General features: G+C 36.3%; 1 protein-coding gene and 1 long non-coding RNA gene across 2 annotated transcripts in view; one reads left to right on the forward strand and one right to left on the reverse strand.

The window, feature by feature from the left end:
* The window catches only part of LOC121027531 (uncharacterized), a 53,607-nt gene extending 32,936 nt beyond the window's left edge, over positions 1 to 20,671 (forward strand). Inside the window, exons 6-7 of the long non-coding RNA XR_005788787.1 lie at positions 15,038 to 15,152; positions 20,565 to 20,671. This is a non-coding gene — a long non-coding RNA (uncharacterized LOC121027531). The remainder of the gene's footprint in view (positions 1 to 15,037; positions 15,153 to 20,564) is intronic.
* DPYD (dihydropyrimidine dehydrogenase) overlaps positions 1 to 27,327 on the reverse strand; it is an 891,530-nt gene that overhangs the window by 470,891 nt on the left and 393,312 nt on the right. Inside the window, exons 12-13 of the mRNA XM_040471061.1 lie at positions 22,774 to 22,881; positions 20,551 to 20,720 (exon numbers count right to left, since the gene is read on the reverse strand). Of these exons, the coding sequence (XP_040326995.1) occupies positions 20,551 to 20,720; positions 22,774 to 22,881 (278 nt within the window). The remainder of the gene's footprint in view (positions 1 to 20,550; positions 20,721 to 22,773; positions 22,882 to 27,327) is intronic.

The raw sequence follows: 27,327 nt of genomic DNA on the forward strand, positions 1-27,327 counted from the left end.
TTTTTGAGAGAGAGACAGAGACCAAATACAAGCTGGGGAGGGGCAGAGAGAGAAGGAGACACAGAAAGCAAAGAAGGCTTCAGGTTCCTAGCTGTCAGCAAAGAGCCCAAAGTGGGGATTGAACCCATGGACCATGAGATCATGACTTAAGTCAAAGTTGGATGCTTTACGCACTCAGCCACCCAGGTGCACTTGTAGTAAATTTTCTGAATTCACTTTTCCCCTGAAAATCATTCTTCAAACTATTGAATACCACTTAGCAATAGGATTATGAATGCAACAGAAAGGTGACCCAAGAGCAAAGGTAAAAAAAAAAAAAAAGGGAAAGAAAAAGGCAAAGAATTTTAGACTCTGTTTTAATTTTCAACAAAATAAAATGTATGATTTCTAGAAGGCAAAGTATTCCTTGAATAGTTCTAATTACAAAACAAATCTGGCTCCATAAAGAAGATAGGTTTCCTGCGTCACTTTTGTCACACTTACATTATGTAGCACCTTATAACTCATCAATATAAACCAGTTTATTGTGCTTCAAAACTGCCAAGTGATGCTAAATTTTAATGATAATTCCAAACTTTATTGAATAACAATGACAAGTGTTTATGGTTTCAATAAATCAATACATGATACATATTTAAAATAGTACTTTTTTCTGCAAAGGGCAGAAATAAAATCCTGAACTATGCTGCACGTATTGTGAGCATGTCTCAGACTGATTTAGGATCTATTTTGTCCCATTCTACTTTTTATGTCTCTTAATACTTAGATAGTATCTATTATTCTCTGTAGATAATCTCATATAATTTTTGGAAAATTTGGCATCAAATTTAAAAACAAAATTGCGATTATTTATTTTCTGTTTAAAGAAATTCCTCTATATTTGGAGGGGCTAAGATGGTGGAACAGCATGGAAGTTTTTTTTGCATCTCTTGTCCCTGAAATGGAGCCAGATCAACACGAAACCATCCTGCACACCTAAAAAACTGATTTGAGAATTAACACAACAATCTGACAAACTGAACCACAGAACTCAGCAGGTATGCAGCATGGAGAGGTGAACTTGGGGAGAGAGGAGTCATGGAGGGTAGGGAGCTGTTTTTGCTTGCAAAGAGAGGAAGGAGATGGGGGGAGAGTATGGGAAAAGCAACCCCCCCACCAAAAGCAGCTACAGAGAAAGTGGAAAAGTGGGAACAGTTGCAGGGACTGAAAAAAAAAGGGAGTAAGGAGAAAAGAGACAGTTAATTTCCATTAAGACTCTATAAACAAGGGGAATGCAGAGTCTGAAACTCCACAGTTCGACATCTGGCAGAGCTCTGGTGGGAAGGGCGAATACCAAGGAGCAGAGAGCGAGCTCCAAGGGTCCTTGGGGCACACAGGGAGAGGCAGTTCCCCTGCTGAGAGGACATTTGGTAGAGACTGTGCAGCCTGCCCACAGGCAAAGGTCCCAGAGGACCCCAGAGAACAACCACATTCACTGGTGTTGGAACAAGGACCTTAAGTGGGAAGCCTGGCACTAGGTGTGTGTTGTGATTTTCCATAAACCCTGAAGCACTAGTGCTACAAGACTGCGTGAACTTTTTCTGGGGTGGGCTGCCACCCAGCCACAGTCTCTGGTCATTGGCAGCAGCACGGTCTTGAGAACATTCCTAGGAGTGGGTTGGCACCCAGCCATTGCTCAGCAAGACCCACCCCCAGAAGATCTAAGCAGGTCAAAGCTGCAGTTCCTCAGAAGTGAGGGGTTGGGAAACAGAACCACATCTGAGATAAAACTCAGGATGGAGGTGCCACCTGGCAGCCTGACAGCTTGGTCACAGACAGTGTAGAAGCAGGGAGTGGATGGAAGCTGGAGACAAAGGAGGGGTGCTTGATTGCCAGACATGGAGAGCACAGAGTTCTGATACTAGAGCCTGGGTAGCTGGTCACCCCTCCCACACATGTGCATACACACCTACACATGCCACAGCAATCCATCCAGGTAAGCTAAGCAGCACCATCCAGTGGAGAAGGAAGGTGTTACACTAAGCCCTGCCCAACTTGACTAGGGTTTGTCAAGGCCTCTAGAAAAACACAAGTCTCTCCACCTGCTTAGTATATGGACTATAAAGTGCTTTATAGCTTGACTTCTATGGGAAAACAGATGTACTTTCAATCATACTTCATTCTGTCTGTTGGTCCTTTCATTCAATTCTTTTTAATTTTTCTTTTCCTATTTTTGAATACAGAAAAAGAAAAAACTTATTTTCCACTTTTATTTAAAATATTTTTCTTTATTTTTTTCTAATCTATGTTTTACATTTTTTTAAATTTTTAAAATTCTATTTTACTTTCATCATTTCATTTTATTCTATTTTACTGTATTAATTTTTTCTTATTTTCAAAAGTCTTCCTTTTTTAATTCTTTTTTTATCTCATTTTTTCTTTTCTTATCTTTCCATTTTTTATCTAATCTATCAAGCTTCTTTCAACAACCAGAGCAAAACACACCTAGGACCTAGCATCCTTTATTTTATTTCCTTGTGTTGCTTTTAATTTTTTAATTAAAATTTTTTTTTCTTTATTAATTCCTTTTCTTTCTACAAAATGATGAAACAAAGGAATTCACCCCAAAAGAAAGAACAGGAAAAATTGACAGCCAGGGACTTAATCAACACAGATACAAGCAAGATGTCTGAACCAGAATTTACAATAATGATAATAATACTAGTTGGGGTTGAAAATAGATTAGAATCCCCTTCTGAGAAGTAAAAGCTAGTCAGGATGAAATAAAAAAATGCTAAAACTGAGCTGCAATCTCAAATGGATGCCATGGCGGCAAGGATGGATGAGTCAGAGCAGCGAATCAGCAACACAGAGGACAAACTTATGGAGAATAATGAAGCAGAAGAAAACAGGGGACTACGGCAAAAGAGCAAGAAATAAAAATTATAGAACTCAGTGACTCATTAAAAAGGAATAACATCAGAATCACAGGTGTCCGAGAAGGTGAAGGGAGAAAAAGAGGCAGAAAATTTATGTGAGCAAATCGTAGTGGAAAATTTTCCTAACCTGGGGAAAGACATAGACATCAAAATCCAGGAAGCACAGAGGACACTCATTAGATTCAACAAAAACCAACCATCAACTGGGCATATCATAGTGAAATTCACAAAATTCTCAGGCAAGGAAAGAATCATGAAAGCAACAAGGGAAAAAAAAAGTCTTAACATACAAAAGAAAACAGATCAGGTTCACAGGAGACCTATCCACAGAAACGTGGCAGGCCAGAAAGGAGTGGCAGGATATATTCAATGTGCTGAATTGGAAAAATATGCAGCCAAGAATTCTTTATCCACCAAGGTTCTCATTCAAAACAGAAGGTGAGATAAAAAGTTTCCCAGACAAACAAAAATTAAAGGAGTTTGTGACCACTAAACCAGCCCTGCAAGAAATTTTAAGGGGGACTCTCTGAGGGGAGAAAAGATGAAAAAAAAAGACCAAAAGCAACAGAGACTAGAAAGGACCAGAGAACACTACCAGAAACTCCAACTATTACTATGGCAATAAACTCATATCTTTCAGTACTCACTCTAAACATCAATGGTCTAAAAGCTCCAATCAAAAGACATAGGGTAACAGAATGGATTAGAAAACAAGATCCATCTATATACTGTTTACAAGAGACCCATTTTAGACCTAAAGTCACCTTCGGATTGAAAATAAGGGGACAGAGAACCATCTATCATGCTAATGGTTGCCAAAAGACGCCAGAGTAGCCAATCTTATATCAGACAATCTAGATTTTAAAATAAAGACTGTTACAAGAGCTGAAGAAGGGCATTATATCATAATTAAGGGGTCTATCTACCAAGAAGACCTAACAATTATAAACATTTATGTTCCAAATGTGAGAGCACGCAAATATATAAATCAATTAACCACAGACTTAAATAAACTCATTGATAATAATACCATAATAGTAGGGGACTTCAACACCCCACTTGCAGCAATGGACAGATCATCTAAACAGAAAATCAACAAGGAAACAATGGCTTTGAATGACACACTGGACCAGATGGACTTAACAGACACATTCAGAACATTTCATGCTAAAGCAGCAGAATACACATTCTTCTCGAGTGCACATGGAACAACTATAGAATGGATCACATACTAGGACAGAAATCAGCCCTCAACAAGTACAAAAAGATCGAGATCATATTGTGCATATTTTCAGACCAAGACACTATGAAACTCGGAAGTCAACCACAAGAAAAAAATCTGGAAAGATAACAAATTATTGGAGACTAAAGAACACCCTAATAAAGAATGAATGGGCTAACCAAGAAATTAAAGAGGAAATTAAAAATTACATGGAAACCAATGAAAACGATAACACCACAGCCTAAAACCTTTGGGATGCAGCAAAAGTGGTTATAAGAAGGGACTATATAGCAATCCAAACCTTCCTAAAGAAGGAAGAAACGTCTCAGATACACAACCTGACCTTACAACTCAAAGAGCTGGAAAAAGAATAGCAAATAAAACCCAAAACCACCAGAATACAGGAAATAATAAAGATTAGAGCAGAAATCAGTGTTATTAAAACCAAAAAAGCAGTAGAACAGATCAATGAAAACAGGAGCTGGTTCTTTGAAAGAATTAACAAATTTGGTAAACCCGTAGCCAGTTTGATCAAAAAGAAAAAGGAAAGGACCCAAATAAATAAAATCAAGAATGAAGGAGGAGAGATCACAACCAACACTGCAGATACACAAACAATAATAACAGAATATTACGAGCTATTATATGCCAATAAAATGGGAAATCTGGAAGAAATGGACAAACTCCTAGAAACATATAAACTACCAAAACTGAAACAGGAAGAAATAGAAAATTTAAACAGACCCATAACCCGTAAAGAAATAGAATTAGTAATCAAAAATCTCCCAAAAAACAAGAGTTCAGGGTCAGATGGCTTTCAAGGGGAATTCTATCAAACATTTAAAGAAGAGTTAATACCTATTCTCTTGAAGCTGTTCCAAAAAATAGAAATGGAAGGAAAACTTCCAAACTCTTTCTATGAAGCCAGAATTACCTTGATTCCAAAACCAGACAAAGACCCCACCAAAAAGGAGAACTATAGTCCAATTTCCCTGATGGGCATGGATGCAAAAATCCTCAACAAGATACTAGCTAACCAGATCCAACAATACATTAAAAGAATTATTCACCAAGGCCAAGTGGGATTTATATCTGGGATGCAGGACTGGTTCAATATCTGCAAAACAATCAATGTGATACTTCACATCATTAAAGAAAGGACAAGAACCATATGATCCTCTCAATAGATGCAGAGAAAGCATCTAAGAAAACACAGCATCCTTTCCTTGATAAAAAACCCTCAAGAAAGTAGGGATAGAAGGATCGTACATCGAGATCATAAAAGCCATATATTAAAGATGCACTGCTAATATCATCCTCAATGGGGAAAAACTGAGAGCTTTCCCCCTAAGGTCAGGAACACGACAGGGATGTCCACTCTTGCCACTGTTATTCAAGTATTGGAAGTCTTAGCCTCTGCAATCAGACAACACAAAGAAATAAAAGGCATCCAAATTGGCCAGGAGGAGGCCAAACTTTCACTGTTCACAGATGACATGATATTCTATAAGGAAAACCCAAAAGATTCCACCAAAAAACTGCTAAAACTAATTCATGAATTCAGCAAAGTTGCAGGATATAAAATCAACGCACAGAAATCGGTTGCATTCGTATACACCCACAATGAAGCAACAGAAAGAAAATCAAGGAATTGATCCCATTTACAGTTGCACCAAAACCCATAAAATACCTAGGAATAAATCTAACCAAAGAGGTGAAACATCTATACACTGAAAACTATAGAAAGATAATGAAAGAAATTGAAGACGACACCAAAAAATGGAAAAAGATTCCATGCTCCTGGATAGGAAGAAAAAATATTGTTAAAATGTTGATGCTACCCAAAGCAATCTACACATTCAGTGCAATCCTTATCAAAATAACACCAGCAATCTTCACAGAGTTGGACAAATAATCCTAACATTTGTATGGAACCAGAAAAGACCCCGAATAGCCAAAGCAATCCTGAAAAAGAAAATTAAGCAGGAGGCATCACAATCCCAGACTTCAAGCTATACTACAAAGCTGTAATCATCCAGACACTATGATACTGGCACAAGAACAGACACGCAGATCAATGGAACAGAATAGATACCCCATAAATGGACCCACAAATGTATGGCCAACTAATTTTTGTCAAAGCAGGAAAGAATATCCAATGGAATAAAGTCTCTTCAGCAAGTGGTGCTAGGAAAACTGGACAGCGACACGCAGAAGAATGAACCTGGACCACTTTCTTACACCATACACAAAAATAAACTCAAAATGGATGAAAGATCTCAATGTAAGACAGGAAGCCATCAAAATCCTCGAGGAAAAAGCAGGTAAAAACCTCTTTGACCTTGGCTGCAGGAACTTCTTACTCAAGACATCTCCAGAGGCAAGGGAAACAAAAGCAAACATGAAGTATTTGGGACCTCATCAAAATAAAAAGCTTCTGCATAGTGAAGGAAACAATCAGCAAAACTAAAAGGCAACCAGTGGAATGGGAGAAGATATTCACAAATGACATATCAGATAAAGGGTTAGTATCCAAAATCTATAAAGCACTTATCAAACTCAACACCCAAGAAACAAATAATCCAGTGAAGAAATGGGCAAAAGACATGAAACAAATAGACACTTCTCCAAAAAAGATATCCAGATTGCCAACTGACACATGAAAAAATGCTCAAAATAACTCATCATTGGGGAAATACAAATCAAATCCACAATGAGATACCACCTAACACCTGTCAGCATGGCTAACATTAGCAACTCAGGCAACCACAGATGTTGGCGAGGATGTGGAGAAAGAGGATATCTTTTGCATTGCTGGTGGGAATGCAAACTAGTGCAGTCACTCTGGAAAATAGTATGGAGGTTCCTCAAAAAATTAAAAGTAGAACTACCCTACAACCCAGCAATTGCACTACCCGGTATTCATCCAAGGGAAACAAGTGTGCTGTTTTGAAGGGGCACGTTCACCCCAATGTTTATAGCAGTGCTATTGACAATAGCAAAAGTATGGAAAGAGCCCAAATGCCCATCGATAGGAATGGATAAAGAAGATGTGGTGTATATATATATATATATATATATATATATATATATATATATACACACACAATTGAGTATTACTTCACAATCAAAAAGAATTAAGTCTTTCGTTTACAACTACATGGATGGATCTGGAGTGTATTATGTTAAGAAAAATTTGTCAGTCCAAAAAAGATAAACCTATGAGTTCACTCATATGAAGCATTTAAGATATGAAACAGATGAACTAGGGAAGAGAGAAGGGAAGCAAAAATAATATAAAAACAGGAAGGGAGACAAAACATAAAAGTCTCTTAAATATAGAGAACAAAGAGATGGTTTCTGGAAGGGTTGTGGGAAGGGAGATAGTCTAAATGGGTAAGGGGCATTAAGGAATCTACTTCTGACATCATTGTTGCACCATATGTTTACTAATTTGAATGTAAATTAAACAATAAATAAATTAAAAATAAATAAATAAAATGAAAATAAAAATAAAAACAAAACTGGACACTGCGAACAAATCAAAATTAAAAAAAAAATGACTACCAATGACTTAATGCTTGAACATGCTTTAGTAGTATTCCTACCATGGTTTTGACTTCTGAGGGATTAAAAGCTATATACAGTTATGATCACAAGGAAACTGTATTTTAATATATCCTCAGCTCATATCATAATTTCCCATATGCACTAGCATTGATAGCTGGTATTTAAATATTCAGTATTTGTGACAGATATCTAACAGTGCACAAAAGTTGAGGAGTATTAACACTGGCCCCCACAAAAGATTACTCTGAAATTTTGCTTTTGAACTTTGACATGTTTTATATTCTCTAAAATATGTAAGAGTATAATACTGGGCAGCAGACATAAATCATACCATTTCTTGCCATTTTGCTATTAAGTAGCTAGATTTTTCATTTTATGCAAGAAATGGAAAAACTTTTATGTTTAATTAACAATTTTTTTAACATTTATTTATTTTTGAGAGAGAGAGAGACAGTGCAAGTGGGGGAAGGACAGAGAGAGAGAGAGACAGAATCTGAAGCAGGCTTCAGGTTCTGAGCTGTCAGCACAGAGACAAACGCGATGCTTGAACTCATGAACTGCAAGATCATGACCTAAGCTGAAGTCGGACACTCAATCAATTGAGCCACCCGGGCACCCCAGAGATGGAAAAACTTTTAAAGGAAAGATAGGAAGATATCACTTTAACATATGTATTTATTTGGAAAGTACTGATATTGGGAAAAGAAAAGCTAAGATGGTAACATTTTTTTGAGATGATAAGATTTATCTCAGTCAACAGGGAAATATTAGGAAAATGAGAATTCAAAGTACATAAAGTCATGTGTCAAGTGATATATCCTTTGAATTATTTCTGGGCAACAGAGGAATTTACTTTCACTATTTAAGAAATCTGTCTAGCCAGATAATAAATAAATAAATACTTATAGAGCAGATATTCTTTTAAGTGCTTTACATATGGCTCATTTTAATTTTCACACAGAAGATATGTTTATGACACATATATCAGTTATTATTATTTTTTAAGTATTAAGTTTCAAGCCAAGTTTTTCTCCTTATTGTGGCTCAAAAAGTCAATAACACATGAATGGGTATCAATCATGATTTACAGCCTTAGCACCCAACCTCAGGCACTCTGCTGTTTGCTGCACTCACAACTAATCCTATGTGAGAAGAAGCATTATTTCCTTGCTAAGAAGAAAACCTGAGGTTCAGAGAAACCAAACATATACTGAGGAATAATAAAACCTGGTTAAAATCCTGATATGGCTGAACAAAATCCTGGGTGATATTCATTAATCTACAAAGACAGCAATTGTGGCATATTTGAAAGAATGAGCTTTGGATGGTTCTAGTTGTTCAATCTCAAAACAAGGTTAATTAGAACAGGAAAGGATCTACTCAAAGGCAAATTAATGGTCAAGGAGTTGGCCTGATAAAGGCTGCCCTCAGTGGGAAGAAGAGAATCAAGCTTCCTATTCTAAGTAAGTTTTGAAGTACAATAAAATTATGACATATAGAAACCAAGTGATGGACTTAGGGACTCAATATTGTAAATGAACTAATGGCAACTCCTTGAATCCAGAGAAAGTTTAAATTTAGAACAAAGAAGTATTACTTCATAAAGTGGATAGTAGAGACACAGAACACATAATCTCAAGATTTAAAAATGGAAAATTAAGATAGAATTTAAAATAAATTTATTTGCTAGTAAGTAAAATCCTTTAAAAAACTCGTTGAACACAGAAAGAATATTTTATTTAACTTCCTATCCCCAGGGTCAAGGAGTGATATTAAAGTATTTAACAAATGACGAATACAAGCAGATGAATGTCAAACAGATGCCTGGCAAATCAGAATATACTCTAGCCAATATGCCACATGGAAGGAAATCAAGTGAATTTCAGCCCCATCAAAATGGCTAGCACATAGTAGACTTTTAATAACATTTTGTTTACCAAGAATAACTATTATGAAAACCCGGAGGACATTCAAGTTAAAGAACGGATAACCAACTAGTAGTATATGGACTCAGTGGCCTCTAAACACCCATCCTGAAGCAAGTATAACACTGGGCATACAGTAGACATGCTACCTGGCCACAGCATCGTATGTTGTGAGGTTGAAATAAAAAGTAAATGATGTTCTTTCTCAGCTGTCAGTTACACTGCCATGAGAAAATGAGGGGCCAGAGTGACCAAACTCATGTAGTGGGTCTTAATATTTTATTGTCCAAATTAATCAGCCTTCTGTGCTAAGTAGTTCACAGATGTCAGTGTTAGTGCTTTTTAATACCTAATGTTAATGATCATTAATAAGCAGCAACTCTGTAGTTTTGGTATATGAAAACTTCTGTTCATGGCACACATATTTATCTATTTGTTCAATGGTGCCTGTTCTCATGAGGGATAATTGGTACCTCAAACAAACATATAAGCCTCTCTTGTTCTTATCTCCACCAATAATTACCCAAGGGAATGAAGGAGGAAACACCTGTAAGGTTTCATTATTGAGGTTCAATAAAACAAACTGTTACTTTCTTTTCCCATGACATTAGGAAAATAAGAAAAACCTTCTTAGCTTTGATTTTTACCTCCATATTCAGGGAGGATACATGGTTGATGCTGAGTGAAATAAAAATAGAGTGCTATAGCATGCAGTAATGATGATCATTTGAATGATTAACTTTATGTAATGTGATGATTTGGTCTGATTAATATTACAGGTATCATACTGTGGAAATTATGAAACAACTTAATTTACTACAATTAAAAGTATCATGTCAACTCATTTTTAGATTGCGTATAGGCAAAATAAGTATAGGTTATAAACTATAATGAGAACTCAAACCCAGCATACATTATATTCTAATATGTAAAGTTTGAGAAACACTATGAAGAAATAATATTCTTTGTAAAGATTACCCTTGAATAGCTAGATATTTAACAAGTTATCAATTCTATATGAACGTGAGGACCTAGAGAAGGAATTTCAAATCAAAATGCTTTTGGTGGTCTGCTCTGGTCAGTGATAATCCTGAAAAAATATTCTTTTATTTCATCACTGATCAAGTATTGGATACACCAGAAATGTTCATAACCACACAATGAGAGTTCCATTCATCCATAAATTTACCAAACATTTATTGAGTACCTATTTTGTAAGAAAAAAAAAATGTGCTAGGTGTTATAGCTAATAAAATAATCCCTGCTTTCAGGACTCTCACAGATGCAGACAAATCAGCAATCCTATTCAGTGCGGTAACACATATAAATACAGTGTGCAGTACTGGCAGATAAAATGGCATTCTGCACAGCAGTGGTGCACAACAAGAAAGGGAAGCCTGGAAAAGGTACTCTAGGAACTAATCTTGAAGAATGAGTAGGAAGCAGTTACTGGAAAAGGATTAGCTACGGGGAGATCGTGGTATATGATAGATTATCTCCCTTGGGTGAGGAAAGATGTAGGGAGGTAAAGGAGCTTATTTCAAGAAAGAAAGAAGGAAAGAGACCTGGTTAAATGCCTCTGTAAATATGCTACTGGGAAACAAAGGATCGGTCAGCATTCTCGAGTGGGAGAGCCCTTACCTGTAGAATGCTTTTGGCAAGATCTACCTGCTAATCTAGGATAGCTATAATAAAACAAACACAAAAACCTGGGAACTGGATTTTTGGGGCATGGATCTCTGTGAAGAGTCATATAAACTATGTAACTGAGTATAAACTGGAGACGTTTTATAGTTGAATCAGCATCCTTTTGTGTAAGTGATGGAGCTACTGATGTTGTTTAGAGACCCCACATTAATCTGGGTTGAAGTACATCTTGATGTACCAAGATGGGGCCTGGAAAATTGTGTTTGGTGGTCTTGAAGCTCTCCTTGTTTACCCCACACTTCTTTGTTTATTTAGATCTTTGAACTTGTTAAGAAAGCTTGATGCAGGTTTTATCTCTCATTGGTGTGAGTCTGATTTCACAATCCAATCTTCTGGTCAATTTGGTTACTGAGGTCATGAAGAAAGATAGAGGCAGTAAATTCTGTCTACCTTTTCTTGATCTTATCTTCCTTAATTTACTAAACAGTTTTTTTTTTAATGTTTATTCATTTTTGGGAGAGAGAGAGAGTGAGCAAGCAGGGAAGGGGCAGAGAGAGAGGGAGACACAGAAACCAATGCGGGCGCCAGGCTCTGCGCCATCAGCACAGAGCCTGATGTGGGGCTCAAACTCACAAACCATGAGATCACGACCTGAGCTGAACTTGATGCTTAACTGACTGAGCCACCCAGGTACCCCTTACTAAACAGTTCTTAACATACTTTGCACTTTTTAGTTTATATAGGTTCACAGTCAGTGGTGGAAAGTGGAACAATTCTGATAGGCTTACTACTCTTAGAATTCTGCAATTATTCTTTTCTTTGGCAAGAATAGTTTGCTGAAACCACAAGGTGAGGTTCCTTTTAGTACCTACTGTGATGTTACAGTCTTCTGGGTTTTTTTCACTTTAAGCTTTTAAAATTGAAGAATCTTGAACAGAGAGAAACATTTTTCCATGTGAGAGTTATACTACACAATTACCCCTTAACTATTTTATTGTGACACTATTGAGCTGCAAAAGCCACAAATGCAATGCATGGGATAATTTAGAGTCTTTAATGCTTTTGCACAGAGATCATAAAATACATCCTTTCTTACAAGAGGAGAGTATTTTTAAATACTATTCATGACTGACGAGATTTCCTTCACTCTAACTAGCTCTTATTACTCCTCGTCTTACTTTTTGCTGTAGTCAAGCATGTCTGGCTGCTGTCACAGTATCTCACAAAATTATCTTCTGCGTAACTTTGGTGCCTTTGCAGTATCCTCTTCAATTGTGAAATCCCTCTTTATGTAAATTCTGTTCAAACAAGGATCCTCTCACATCTTCTAATCATCTCTGATTTCATAAATTTTTATTCATTTTTACCTCTTATATTACTTGGTTATGATTTCTTCCTTTTTTTTTTTTTTAATTCTTAGCTATCTTTTAAAAGACTGAAGACCAGGAACAAATAACTTTTTTTTTCAATCTACTTTTAATGTTAGGTTGATACTGTAATGTGAGATATTTTAAACCTTTAAAAGTAAAATACTTCTTTAAAAGCCATCAGTAGTAATTTTGGGGTGTATGTATGTATGTATAAATTATATATTTTGAGTATTTCATTTTCATTTAAAGTCTTCCTATAATATTTTCAATGCCACAAAAGTATTTATTCATCACAATTCCCTGATATGACACCTTGGATCAAGCATTGTTCTATACTTTGACTCAGATACAAATTGAATGAACCAATCCATCTGAAGGAGCTTGCATTTTAATTTGTGAGATGGGTATAAAGTAATAACTATTCTATGTGACAAGTGCTGTAATATAGGAAGTATAAAGAGTTGTAAGATCTCACAGGAAGAAGAGGTTAATTAAGAAGAAACTAAGGAAGCTTGCAAAGAAAAAAAATGACATTTGGAGCAGATCTTGGAGGATGAGTTCACCTTTTAAAAAAATGTTTGTTTATTTATTTTGAGAGAAAGAGTACACATGCATGAGTGGGAGAAGGGGCAGAGAGAGAAGAGGGAGAGAATCCCAAGCAGGCTTGACTCTGTATGCAAAGGCCTGATGTGGAGTTTGATCTCACAAACTGAGATTATGACCAGAGCTGAAATCGAGAATTGGACACTTAACCTAGTGAGTCACCCAGGCACCAGTGAGTTCACCTTTTTATAAGAAAAAAAAAATTACTTCAAAAAATGACAAGTATTAGCTTTTATATATTTTTTTAAAATTTTAATGCTGATTTTTTGAGACATAGAATGTGAGCGGGGGAAGGGCAGAAAGAGAGAGAGAATCCAAAGCAGGCTCCAGGCTTTGAGCTGTGAGCACAGAGCCCAATGCTGGGGTGGAACTCACAGACCATGAGATCATGACCTGAGCCAAAGTTGGTTGCTCAACCAACTGACTCACTCAGGCGCCCCTATTAGCTTTTATATTAATTCAGGAATGTTATTCATTTACTTTTCTGTTTTGAATTTTGTGCCTGAGCAACATGCATATTTTTTAAATTATGCAAATTACTTTTTAATATTTCCAATGGATAAGACAAGAAGACAGTGGAAATTGAGAGGAATATTATTAGTGGGAGAAGGGCTTCTAACTTTCACATGAAAGTTAATAGAGTAACAACACATTACTATGTAATAAAGCTTAAGAGTGATCTGATAACATACATACATATATGCATACCAATCCTAAATGATTGTTAAACCTTTTCAAAAGATATATAGTTTTCAGTTCTCAGATATTCCTAGTCAATATAATGTAGTCATCATCCTCTCCTTGGAATTACTGAAAATAGTTAAGCTTGGGCTCAGATGGGTGAGCTTGGGCTCAGTAAGCTTGGGCTCACTAAGCTTGGGCTCAGCTGAGCCTGGGTGGCTCCGTCAGTTGAGCGTCAATCCTCCGGTTGAGGATTTCGAGCCCCGCATCAGGCTCTGTGCTGACAGCTCAGAGCCTGGAGCCTGCTTTGGATTCTGTGTCTCCCTGTCTCTCTGCCTCTCCCCGACTCAAGCTCTGTCTCTCTGTGTCTCAAAAATAAACATTTAAAAAAATGAAAAAAAAAAAAAGAAAGAAAATAGTTAAGATTGTTAAGTATGTAATCTTGATGAGCACAGGCTTCTGTTGTCTCCTGGCCTATTTACAGTCTTTTTTTTTTTTTTTCCCCACTCACCATCTGAATTCTCACATATAGTGTAGAATTCTGACAACTTCACCTGCAGGCTTCTTTGATATCCATGTCTTGAATGTAGCAGATTTTACTTTTCCAACTAACGGGGGATACATTAATTGCAACTTGTTTCAAGTATAATATTTATAGAGATGGCCAAAATTTTCAGTATAGAGCTGCTGTCATTTCATGAGGAGATACAGCCTTCCTGTCCAGATTCCACATCATTCAGACATCTTCGTCTGAATGTTCAAAATACAGAAGTTGGGGGATATAAAAAGCTTTAAGAAGCATATAAATTACAACAGTAATTTTACAGATGGGCACTCTCAGACTAGGATATGTAACCTAGAACAAAGTTCTCCAGCCTTTAGCCACTTCCTTGTCAACTGTTCCATTCTACTTTCTCACGTGACACTAAATTTTCATGCTTTTCAAAAATGTAAACACACACAGATCCTTAGAATGTCATTCCCATGTCATTATTAAAGTATTAAAGGTATACTTAATATCTTAGTACCAGGGAGCCCCTAGCCGCCACTAATTGTGTTTTGGGGCTAATTGGGCGTGTTTATTTATTTGTTTGTTTGCAGATATCTTCATATTAGCAATCATGTTAACAGGTCTCTGATTACTTTCCATGAAGAACACCAACTCAAATGACATGCAGGTGCCAAATATTGAAGAGTTGCTATAAGCATCACCTTAGTAAGTAAAATTAAATTTGTCAGCTTATAGAGGTTATTTTCTAAAAACAGTCCCAGGTTCATATTTCTTAAAATTAAATAAAAACTAGAAAGCATTAGTTATTTCTAGGAAAATGTTTAGTCAGCAAGATGTAGACAATGAAAGTGTCAATGAATGTAGCATAAACGTCATCATTTGATATTCAAAATGTCTGAGGAGAGGCTCACAGATCATGCCACATAAAGGATCTATTATGGGGTATGCTGTATAGTATTCAGGAGTCAACTAAAAAGTGCATTCTTTCACATGAAAATCTATTATTTCAAAAAAAGAAAATGCATTATTTCAGAGTTGCAGTAACAGATTTTGACTAACAGACTAGGTAATCTGGCACTGTTATTTTTATTATTAAAAAAATAATAAAGTAGCATTAATTACCAAGGAGTTGACGTCCAGAATAGCTAAAATATATGGAGACAGGCATATCAAAGGTAAATCAGTTAACATTTTAGCAAATGAATAGGGGGGAAGCCAAGGGGCACTGGTGAGTGCTATAGAGGAGAGCCCATTTTAAATATAACAGAATTAAAAGATCTATCATGTTTTCCTGATATTAAAAAACTGAATATGTGAACAATAGATTCTTAAAATTGGTGGGTGGCATCGTACTAGTAAAATAATTTTGTACCAGTAATAATTAATAAGTGATACTTCTCAGTAATAGTAAGAACTACAAAGTTCTTCCCGAACCTTATCCTTTAAATTTATCTACTCAAGCAGGTCTGCTGAGTCCTGACCTTCATGCCTCCTTTTAGGGATTCCCAACTGCCTAAAGCATTCTTGCAGTTTTATCTGATCTGTCAACAGCTTTTAATACCAGCATTTTGGGGGATTCTGTTATCCTGTGAAATTTAATCTCACCTATTTAAGCTTGCAGAAAATACTGGAGGGAATTATTAACAGATTTTCCCTCATCTTCTTAGAGGATAGTGCTGAGTGATTGGCTGGTCTCCCTAAGGACGCACAGCTAAGAAGTGCTAGTTTGTCAGTAGCATCCTATTTAGCATGTGTGTGAGGCCACAAGGGAGACTGAAAGACATTTGGAATCAGAATTCCATCAATATGCTGATGATGCCTCCATATCTTCGTTTCATCAAACCTATATTCTGTAGCATTAATGCTTTCTTAACTAAGATGGAAAGCGCCCCAAAACAGCACACTGCCGATGGCTCTAATTAGACAGCTGGAAACTACATGGATGATACATGAGAGCAGTGGATTGCAGTCTCAGCATCACCAAGAAACTTGTTAAAAATGCAAATTCTCAGGCCCCTCCCAGATGTCTGGAATCAGAACCTCTGGAACCAGGGCCCAGCAAGCTATGTATGACCAGCCCTCCAGGTGATTCTGATGCATACGGAAATTTGAGAACATCTGCATTTGAAAACTGGGATATGGGTATCACTGCTGAATCTATTGGGTGTTGCCTCCCACTTTAGGAGATTAAAACATTTCTGGATCCAATCACACTGTTCTTTGTTACTAACAATGTAATGTTAAATGTAACTGGCCTTTATAATAATAATTCATATTTGTCACTAAAGGATGAGAGCACTATTGCTCTGTATTGTCCTCCCTCTATGACCATCTGAGAATTAGACTGAAGCTTAGAATATTGCATGCTGACATGCTTAATGGTGAGGACCTTAACCAACAAAAATACATGTAATTCCCAAATTCCATCCAAGAGCCCAAACCCATTAAATGATACTCATATTTGAGAGAAACTCTAAATATCCATTTTTCTCATTCTTCGCTGACTTTAAAGAATCCAAGTGTGGTTGCAGATTGAGTGCATTAGGGGTAGAAAGCATAAGAGAAAGAGGAGAAATACAAAGAAATTGGGTATGCTATTAAATTTTTCTTGTCAGTTAATATTTTTTCCTAGAACATATTCCCTGAGGACCTTGTCTTGGAGTGTTGAACTTCCTCCTGACTTTCCAGTTTCATAAGTGCTAGCGCTGGCCATGCCAAGGGCCCTCTTTTGACATAACAAAACCAAGTAATGGACAGGAGGGATTAATATCAGAACCTCTGGAAATGCTAAATCCTAAAACCCCCAATCCTAAAAAAGCATGAGCACTGGCCAATAACCCAACCCTAAAATCTATGCATGTTCTGAAAATATGTTACATATTATTCCTTCTCTCATGTTGAGGAATTTCACTTAAAATTACCAAATGAACCTTCAAAGGCCTATTACTATAACACGAATCTAACCTGGAAAGTACTAGCTCTTTTGATGCTAGGAGCCCTGGATGCCAATTCCCCCCAGAAAATACTAATTTCCCAATTCTTTGTTGAAGACTTTATATGTGGCACCATTGCGCTAGGCAGGGGGAAGAAACAAAGGAACCAGGAGAGCTGACCATGGCTCCTGTTCTTATGGAGCTCACAGTCAAGAAGGTTTTTTTTGTTTTGTTTTTAGGGTTTTTTAATTTATTTTTGAGAGACAGAGCACAGGCAGGGAGGAACAGAGAGAGAGGGAGACACAGAATCTGAAGCAGGCTCCAGGCTCTGAGCTGTCAGCACAGATCCCGACACGGGGCTGTAACCCACAAAACCGTGAGATCGTGACCTGAGCCGAAGTCAAAAGCTTAACTAACTGAGCCACCCAGGTGCCCCATGAAGAAGTTATTACATCATATAAAAAATGTGGTTTCTTGTAAGCCAATAATATACATCCAAACATTTGTTTTTATAGTTTTAATTAGGACCCAGAGCCACTTGAGTTCTACTGAGCTGTACTGCAGTTACAGTACTGTACTGCAGTGTTACCTGTTATTCCACAGACCTATTGCTTTTCAACAGTTTGGAAACCATGGTTCAGCCCAGTAAACTCTGGTCTGACAACCAAACTATGCCTGGACTCATCCTTTCTGTCCCAAAATGTGGTCCCATTGACTAATAGCCTACTCTTTCAATTAGCCTCTAACAGCCTCCGTGCTACTGACCCGAACATCGTTAATCAATTTTCAACAGGGCGGTCCTTTTAAAATTTATTTATTTATTAATTGATTGATTTTTAAATACTTATTTATTTTTGAGAGAGAGAGAGAGAGACAGAATGCAAGCAGGGAGGGGCAGAGAGAGAAGGAGACACAGAATCCACAGCAGTTCCAGGCTCTGAGCTGTCAGCATGGAGACCAACGCGGGGCTCAAACTCATGAACGGTGAGATCATGACCTGAGTTGAAGTCAGATGCTTAACCAACTGAGCCACCCAGGTGCCCCTGAAATTTAACTCAGATCTTGGTGCTTCTCTGCTCAAAGCAGTCCAATGGTTTCCTCTTTCACAGAAAATAAAAACTAAAGGCCTTATGAATGCCTATAAGACCTCACCCAGTGTACCACATAATGTCCTCCCTTACTCTGTTCCAGTCATACTGACTTACCTTATTTATTTATTTATTTATTTATTTATTTATTTATTTATATTCTCAGAAGTTTAAGGGCCTTTTTCAATCAAAGGTGGATGCCTTTGCCTTCCCTGGAATGTTTTGTTCCCAGATGTCTACATTCCCTCAGTCTTCATTTCTATGCCCTAAAGTCATCTTTTTAGAGAGGCCTTCCTGGACTACCCTATTTAAAATGGCAAATCCTGCCACCTCTTCCACTGTAGCCTCTCCCCAAATACACACTCCTTATACTTCTATATTAACTTTTCTCCGTAGCACTAATCACCTTTCAAAATACTATTTATGTGACAGTTAATTTGTTTGCTTATCAAGTGTCTTCTGTCACTAGGTACAAGCTGTATTACAATTGTATTAAAATTGCCTAGAACAATGCCTGGTACACAAATGGATGTTCAATAAAGGTAGGTCGATTGATTGATTAAATAGATAAATTATTTCTACTTCTACCCTCTCAAGTAATTACCTGGTCTCATTTTTTGTGTACATTCTACTGAAGGTGGAAGAAACAGCCACCACTCATTTCTAGTTACCTTTGTTAATGGAAGATGACTATACGATAAAGTATAAAGTACACTGGCCTTTCTGTCCAGGGTCATCTTCCCTTCCAACTCTAAGGGTGCAGCCTTTCTAATGAAAACTTATTTGACATTGGAATCAGAAGAAAAATATTTAAAATATTTAGTTCAAAACATATGTGCCAAGTATTTATTCTTTGTGGAGGTTCTGTGCTATGCATGGAGACACAAAGATGAATAAAATTAGCTCCCATCCTCTTTCATCTTGGGCAAGTCACTTCATCTCACTATCGCTGTTCCAGTATGGCTGTTTTCTTTTTATTTGTAACATAATGGAATTGTATTAATTGACGCTGTAGATAGTGCTCCAGAAAAAAACAAAACAAAACAAAAAACTCCCAAGATTATAAGACCATCTCTACCTCGGATTTTGGAAAAAAAAGCTTGAATGGGTAAAATGATAAAAGAAAGCCCAGAGAATAAAGTTGATGTCTGAAACCCAGCCATGAATCAGTGGGGACTCTGATATCTTAGTGGGATTAATCTGGATTGTGGTTAATCTACATGTGACAAATCACCTATTGACTACACTTATAATTCTTACCTGGTATAGAGACTCCAAATATAGTAAGGCATTCTAAAGCAAATTACATTCATCATACTGATCTGGATAAAATGAGTAATTTATATTTCTACAAATATGTTTTGTTTTTGTTCTCAGAACTAATATCCTTTAAGGCATTATCTTTACTAATAGCATTAAAATTTGAGAAGTCCATGGTAAATGTACCCAGCTGATGCCTCACCCAAGATTAGTCACCAGTCACTTGTAAGGATGAAATCATTTTAAATCTGTCATTTTTAGTAAGTTAACCAATTATTAATTCTAAATAATGCTTACAACAGAGCTCTTAAAAAAATAATAAATGGCAATCTCTTTGTTCTATTGGCTTCCCAGCATAATGAATTGACCGTATGACCAAGACATATAACTTTGAATGGAGCTTATAAACTTGGCTTATATAGAATTCCAAAGGTCTCTAATTATCACATTCTCCAACTATCCCTACATTTTGTGATGAGTGCCTGTTGTTCAGGAAATGAAGACTTAGCATATTCTACTGTTACTAGTTACATACTATACATTTCAAAAGATACTAACACTAACAATAAGAAGCACTTATGTACTGACAAAGATGAATTTTTCATTTTATCCAAATCAGTATTATAAAATAATTTTCTTTTACTTTGAATGTCTGAATTAGAAAAAAAAAAAAAAAACTATGGGTAGCCCAGATTTTTTTAATTTGCATTTCACAATTTCAAGAACATTCTAATAATTTAACTAGGAGACTGAACTTTCACAGTTTCGTCTCCTAAAATCTGTTACATTACAACTCCATATTTTCTGATGGTTCCATTTTACCTCCTCGGGGACAGCTCTTATATTAACAAAGCCTTTTCTGAAGACGATGAACACGCGGCGGGCTCCACAACATAAAGCGGATGTTGCACAGTCAAAAGCAGTGTCTCCAGCTCCGAGTACAATCACGACTCCCCGTATCGACGGCAATGGAGAGTGACAGGCGCACATCCCTGAATGATGAAAGGAAAACCCCATTTTCAAGTAGAGAAACCATTTCTGCATGACAGCTCAAAAGATACTTGTACTCAAAGCAGTGTAAAATTGCATCTTGCAGTTTTCGAGGATGGAGTGTCACTATCAAATTATTCTGCTTCATTGAAAGACAGTTTTATTCCCATTTTAAAAATATGCTCATATATGTAATTTCATAGTCACTACCTTTAACTTCCTTTTTCCTTCTAGAAGGATAGCTGCTACACATTTTGGAGAGTTTAGGTCATAACAAACTGGAATCAATCAATTAAAACACTCTCAAAATCATGACATGTATTTTTAACTTGGTATCATTACATTTCTGCTTATCAGTAGGAAAAGTGATCTTTACCATCTGGGATAACATGATTCACAGCACTTCATGAAAATACTTCATTTAGATATTATCTGATAAGATTTCTAACATATAGCCCTGCTATATATTATATTTAGGAAACTCTGAAAATTTATGTGCTGATAAGTGCTTTCTATCTAACTGAAGAATTTTTAACAACTATTTTCTTGAAACAGTTAAAATGAACTTTTTTATCCTTTACAGTTTTCCCCTGGTTTTGTTTGAAAAATAAAACTATGAAAGAAATAAGACTTTGTAAGTGTCCATTTTTAAGGACATGTCTATGAAGATTTGATGTCCATATGAAGATTCTTGTAAAGAAGTAAAATGCAGGTTTCCCTATATGTTAGGTATCATGTGTTATCAGATTAAATAAGACTGTTGATAAGATAAATTACTATAATTTTTGAAATGGCTCCACGGATAGCATAGGCCTATAATCTCGGTAACTGTAATCATTTTGCTTGGAAGAGTTTGCATTTGGGATTACATAATGGCCCTCTATAATTCTCAAATATAGGCTATATGTACTATGATCTTCCTTAGAAAGGGTTGCAGGTACAGAAGGATCCCCTTCTCCTGGGACGATGAAGGTGCAGATGGTTCACATGTTTAGCTAGAAACTTCTGCAGAATGACCTTATAGAGAAGTTTCTTGTCTTTTTAAATTGTGGATAGGGGCGCCTGGGTGGCGCAGTCGGTTAAGCGTCCGACTTCAGCCAGGTCACGATCTCGCGGTCCGTGAGTTCGAGCCCCGCGTCGGGCTCTGGGCTGATGGCTCAGAGCCTGGAGCCTGTTTCCGATTCTGTGTCTCCCTCTCTCTCTGCCCCTCCCCCGTTCATGCTCTGTCTCTCTCTGTCCCGAAAATAAATAAACATTGAAAAAAAAATTAAAAAAAAATAAATAAAATAAATTGTGGATAAAAATGTAAGCTTTTATCTTTTCACATGTAATTAGATGTTGGAATAGCTGAAGTTCAAGACTTTGAAAAGGTATGTTTAAAGGATTTAGATGATCTGGTTTTGGAGAATATATTGTAGCTGCTTTACCACTAAGACAATGACTCATCCAAGCAAAGTATCCGACTGGTTTCTTTAGTTTCTGGTTGCTTCTCTTGGGCTGTATGAAATGGTATTACACAGAGACTAAATACTAGGGTGTTTATCAAAGTGTTTTCATTTAACTTCATAAAATTGCTGTTCAGCAAGAGACTGGGTCTTTCTGCCTCTTTAGACACAAATGATGCTTTATGTGAAAAATTGGCCTATTTTAAAATTTAAAAATATATGTATTTTATAAATATAATATATAACATATATAGTTATAATATAATATATAATACAAAATAGTTCCCAAATGGAAGTTCCTGCCTTTTCTTTTAACAACATCTTCCAATGTTTGTTTAAGACTCTCACAGAGAAGCAATTTTACATGATGTAGTTTAGACCTATGTACGATAGAGTGAAAATTCCTTATGATGATGTTTGATTGGAAGAATAAACAAATAGATGATCCTGGAAAACTATTATATCATACTTTCTTTAAATATATGTTGGTGTTAACAAAAGTGATTTGAGCTCTGAACAATGACCTCCTGTGTCAAGATTTAATATAGATTTATAATACACAAATGACATAGGTAATAGGCAACATTAAGAATACAAAATAACACTATACCTGCTTTACTGCTTTTGGCTACAAGTGGCAAAAAGTCTTTGGATGTGTAAAATCCATGGTCCTGTGTCAGGTCTTTGAAGATGTGGTTTTTATTGGGGTCTGGCAAACCTAAGTAATAAAAATTTATAAAATCTTATTAGCAGAAGAAGGGACTTTTCCTATTGTATATTTAAAAAAAAAGTAGAAAGCTGAAATCATTAAAATAATGTGGTTCTGAGATGAAAAAATCTATAAGCAAATCAACATAAAAATGTATATAACAAATTATAATGCACCTTAATGTATACCTTTACTATATAACTAAGCACAAATCATAAACCACACATCCAAGCACACCTATAAGTATACAGAAACATGGATACACACACATACAAGTCCATCTAGTGTTAAAAGGAAAATCAGGTACTATTATTTCCTCCTGTCATAAATAAAAATAAGTTTCCAGTGTATTAAAGTAACACATATTAAAAAAATCATCACAAAACTAAAATACAATATGAATACATATATTTCTAATTCTTGAATATGAGAGATCATTCTAAGAAAAGTAAAAAACAAAAAAAAAACTTTAAAGAAAAAGATGTATTTTACCACAAAAAATCAGCTATTTCTATAATACAAAAATATTATAAATAAATGAAAGGCAAATGATTAACCAAGGTAATATTTTAACAAATAAAAGGTCTTTACTATATAAAGAAGTTTCTCAACTCAATAAGGAACAGATTGACTTTTCAGTAGAAGCATAAACAATGGATAACAAAATTGGGAAAATGAAAAATATAAATAGCTTGTAAGCACCAAAATGTTAACTATATTAGTAATCTAAGAACTGTAAAATTAAAACAATGACATATGATTTCCTGTCTATTAAGAAGTAAAAGATTTAAGAAAATTAGACTATGTGGCAAGGGTAAAGATGGGACTTGTAGTGATCTTTTGATAGAAATACACATTGGGGGCACCTGGGTGGCTTAGTTGGTTAAGCGACCGACTTCAGCTCAGGTCATGATCTTAGAGTTTGTTGAGTTCGAGCCCCACATTGGGCTCTGTGCTGACAGCTCAGAGCCTGGAGCCTGCTTCAGATTCTGAGTCTCCCCCTCTCTCCATCCATCCCCCACTTATGATCTGTGTCTTTTTCTCAAAATAAATACACATTAAAAAAAATTTTAAAAAAGCAATACACATTGGTGGATGCTCAATTTCTGGAAAAATAGTTTTGAATCTATACTAAGGAAACACTAAGACATGCAAATGAAGATTTAATGTACAGGTGCACCTGGGTGACTAACTTGGTTAAGTGTCCGACTTCAGCTGAGATTATGATCTCACCACTTATGAGTATGAGCCCCATGTTGGGCTCTGTGCTGACAGCTCAGAGCCTGGAGCCTGCTTCAGATTCTGTGTCTCTGGCTCTCTGTGCTCCTGTGCTGCTTGTGCGCTCTCTCTCTCTCTCTCTCTCTCTCTCTCTCTCAAAAATAAGGAAACATTAAAAAGTAAGATTTAATATACAAAAACAGTCAATGCAAAGAGAGAGAGAGAGAGAGAGAGAGACAGAGAATGAGGGAACACCAAAATGCCAATAAAATGGATAAATGAGTTTTACTTTAGAAGAGACAACACAATGCAGCGATTAAAATAAATATTTGAAAAATATGGTATTGGACTGTAATCAAAATAGTGTTAAATGAACTATCAGGATACAAAACTCTGTATAGTATGATCAATTTTTATAAAATTTCAACAGTGATCATTCTTGGTGGTAGGACTGTGGCTATTCTATTTTTTCATTATTTATTTTCTAAAATTTCTACAATGTGCATGTACAACCATATAATTAGGAAAGAACCGCCAAAATTTTGAAAAGAAAATGAATAACAGACTAATGTTTTTCAAAGTAAAAACAAAGCAAAGTGAAGAATTAAGTCATTTCAATTCCATAAACAGAGGGGAAAATTTACAGTGTAATTTTATTTACTTCCCTAAACTCTGGGTTATTCTGGAGAGATAAGATTTCATTTTATAGTTAAATGAAGAGCAATGAGTATTTCTTGGTGGATACACAGAGTAATAAGCATGGCTCAAGAATGACTTTTGTCATGTGTGATAAGGTAGGTACTTATCTGATTTGAAAGCTGAAGGTGCTTGTAGATTGAGTGAGTGTGCCAGGAATAGACCACTGTTGTCCCTTCAAATTAAATCAAACATTTTTCTTCCCTTTCCAGCATTCTTTCCTCCTGAAGATTTGCCCTTTGCTCACAGATTAGTTTAAGATCATTCGTCATTAAAATTATTTTATTTATCTAGGAAGGCTAGGCAAGTCATTTGACTTACCTTTGCTTTGGCCTCTTTTTTCTTTCTTAAGTTTCTATTTAAATTCCAGGTAGTTAACATACAGTGCTTCGGCTTTATAAATGAAATGGGATAGGACTGTTTCTTCATTTTCTGACATAAAAGATTACTCTTGAGGTATATTTATAATGTGGAAACTATTACACAAATGTGTGGTTGTTCATGTAATTCTTTTAGAAAGACTGGGGTAGGGAATGGTTATGGTTACATGAAAATAGCTGAATATTACTTGAAGACTCTAATGGCAAAACAATTTTTCTTGAAAGCTATTAAAAGATGACTGTAGTTTAAGCTACACTTGATTCATCTAATATATATATATATATATATATATATATATATATATACAGATAGATAGATTAGATATAGATATGCCACATATCAAACTTTAAATAAGGACTCATCCCCCTTCTTATACCACTATATTAGATAGCATCTGTTCTGTAGCACTTCATTTTTCTATTAAAAAGACACAGGAGGGGCGCCTGGGTGGCGCAGTCGGTTAAGCGTCCGACTTCAGCCAGGTCACGATCTCGCGGTCCGTTAGTTCGAGCCCCGCGTCGGACTCTGGGCTGATGGCTCAGAGCCTGGAGCCTGTTTCCGATTCTGTGTCTCCCTCTCTCTCTGCCCCTCCCCTGTTCATGCTCTGTCTCTCTCTGTCCCAAAAATAAATAAACGTTGAAAAAAAAAAAAAGACACAGGAAAAACAACCTGAAGTGCTATGCAATTTCAAGGAGATATGATAAACCAAAATCTTTAAAGCAGATCAAAAACAAAGCACAGAAAATGTATGTGGCAGATAAGAGTTCCACATCTATTGTCAATAAGGTCTAAAATCCTCCCTTTACTAACTCCTAATCTGATCTTTTTTACTACTTACCATGGTTAAGGCAGAGAAGTAACTTTACATCTGTGATTATTTTCTATAGATCCATTGCTAAAATAACTTATCTAAAGAAATGCAAGGCATTTTTATTGAACACACCACCGGATCCATGGAAATGACTTTTCCTATCCTGCAAGGCTTATTATTTCACAAGAAAAAACCTTTGGCAAAATTTAAATTTCATTTTTTCCCTTGGATCAAGACACTGACAAGGACAACTGAGTTCCCTGTACTTTGAACCCATTCTGCATTTATCACTCTAATGAATTTAGCATTTACTAGATCAGATTCTCTCTATAAATGTTCAAGAGGGCACTGGTTAGATGTTCTGACTTATAGATATTGGCTTCAGGAGAGAAAAAATGAGCCAAAAATGGTACAGGACTGTTATGTTATTCCTGCAGCCTGTTTAACCACATTCCAGGGCATACATACTTTTGAAGTCCCAAGGTCCATGGAGCTCTTCTCCCCAACCTGGGTGACAGGTCACCCCTTATGTCCTAGGACAGTGCATCTGGAGCTTATCCCTTATGTCCTAGGACAGTGCATCTGGAGCTTTCCTTCAGACTGTTTGGTAGTCTGGCCCAACTGGCAAAAGTACCCTAGCATCTGCTAACCATGATGCTGTGGGGTAATTAAGAGCAGGACTTTTGTCATTAGACAAACTTCCGTGTGAGTTCTTCACTCCCATTTACCAGCTCTGTGATCTTGCATGAGTGCTTGTGATGGTCAGTTTTAAATTTTTTAAAAAAAATATTTATTTATTTTTGAGACAGAGAGAGACAGAGTGTGAGTGGGGCAGAGAGAGAGGGAGACACAGAATCCGAAGCAGGCTCCAGGCTCTGAGCTGTCAGCACAGAGCCCGATGTGGGGCTTGAACCCACGAACTGTGAGATCATGACCTGGGCTGAAGTCGGACGCTTAACCAACTGAGCCACCCAGGCACTTCTGATGGCCAGTTTTATATGTAATTAGCTAGGCCATCAAATGATATGATCAAACACTAATCTAGGTATTGCTATGAAGGCATTTTGTAAATATGGTTACCATCTACAACCAGTTTACTTTAAGTAAAGGAGATTATGTTGATGATTCTGAGTAGGTCTCATCCAGTTAGTGGAAAGGCCTTAAAAATAAAACTGAAGTTTCCCTGAGAAAAAAGAAATTCTGCCTTCTGGCCCAGCCCACAGGTTTTGAATTTGCTAGCTCCCACAATTACATAAGCCAATTCCTTGAGATAAATTATATAATATATCTACATCTATATATCTCCTAATGATTCTACTACTACTAATACTTCTCTCATTGATGTGAGA

The sequence above is a fragment of the Herpailurus yagouaroundi genome, unplaced genomic scaffold (assembly GCF_014898765.1).
Source record: "Herpailurus yagouaroundi ecotype Mexico unplaced genomic scaffold, PumYag 77, whole genome shotgun sequence".
Taxonomy (NCBI): Eukaryota; Metazoa; Chordata; class Mammalia; order Carnivora; family Felidae; genus Herpailurus; species Herpailurus yagouaroundi.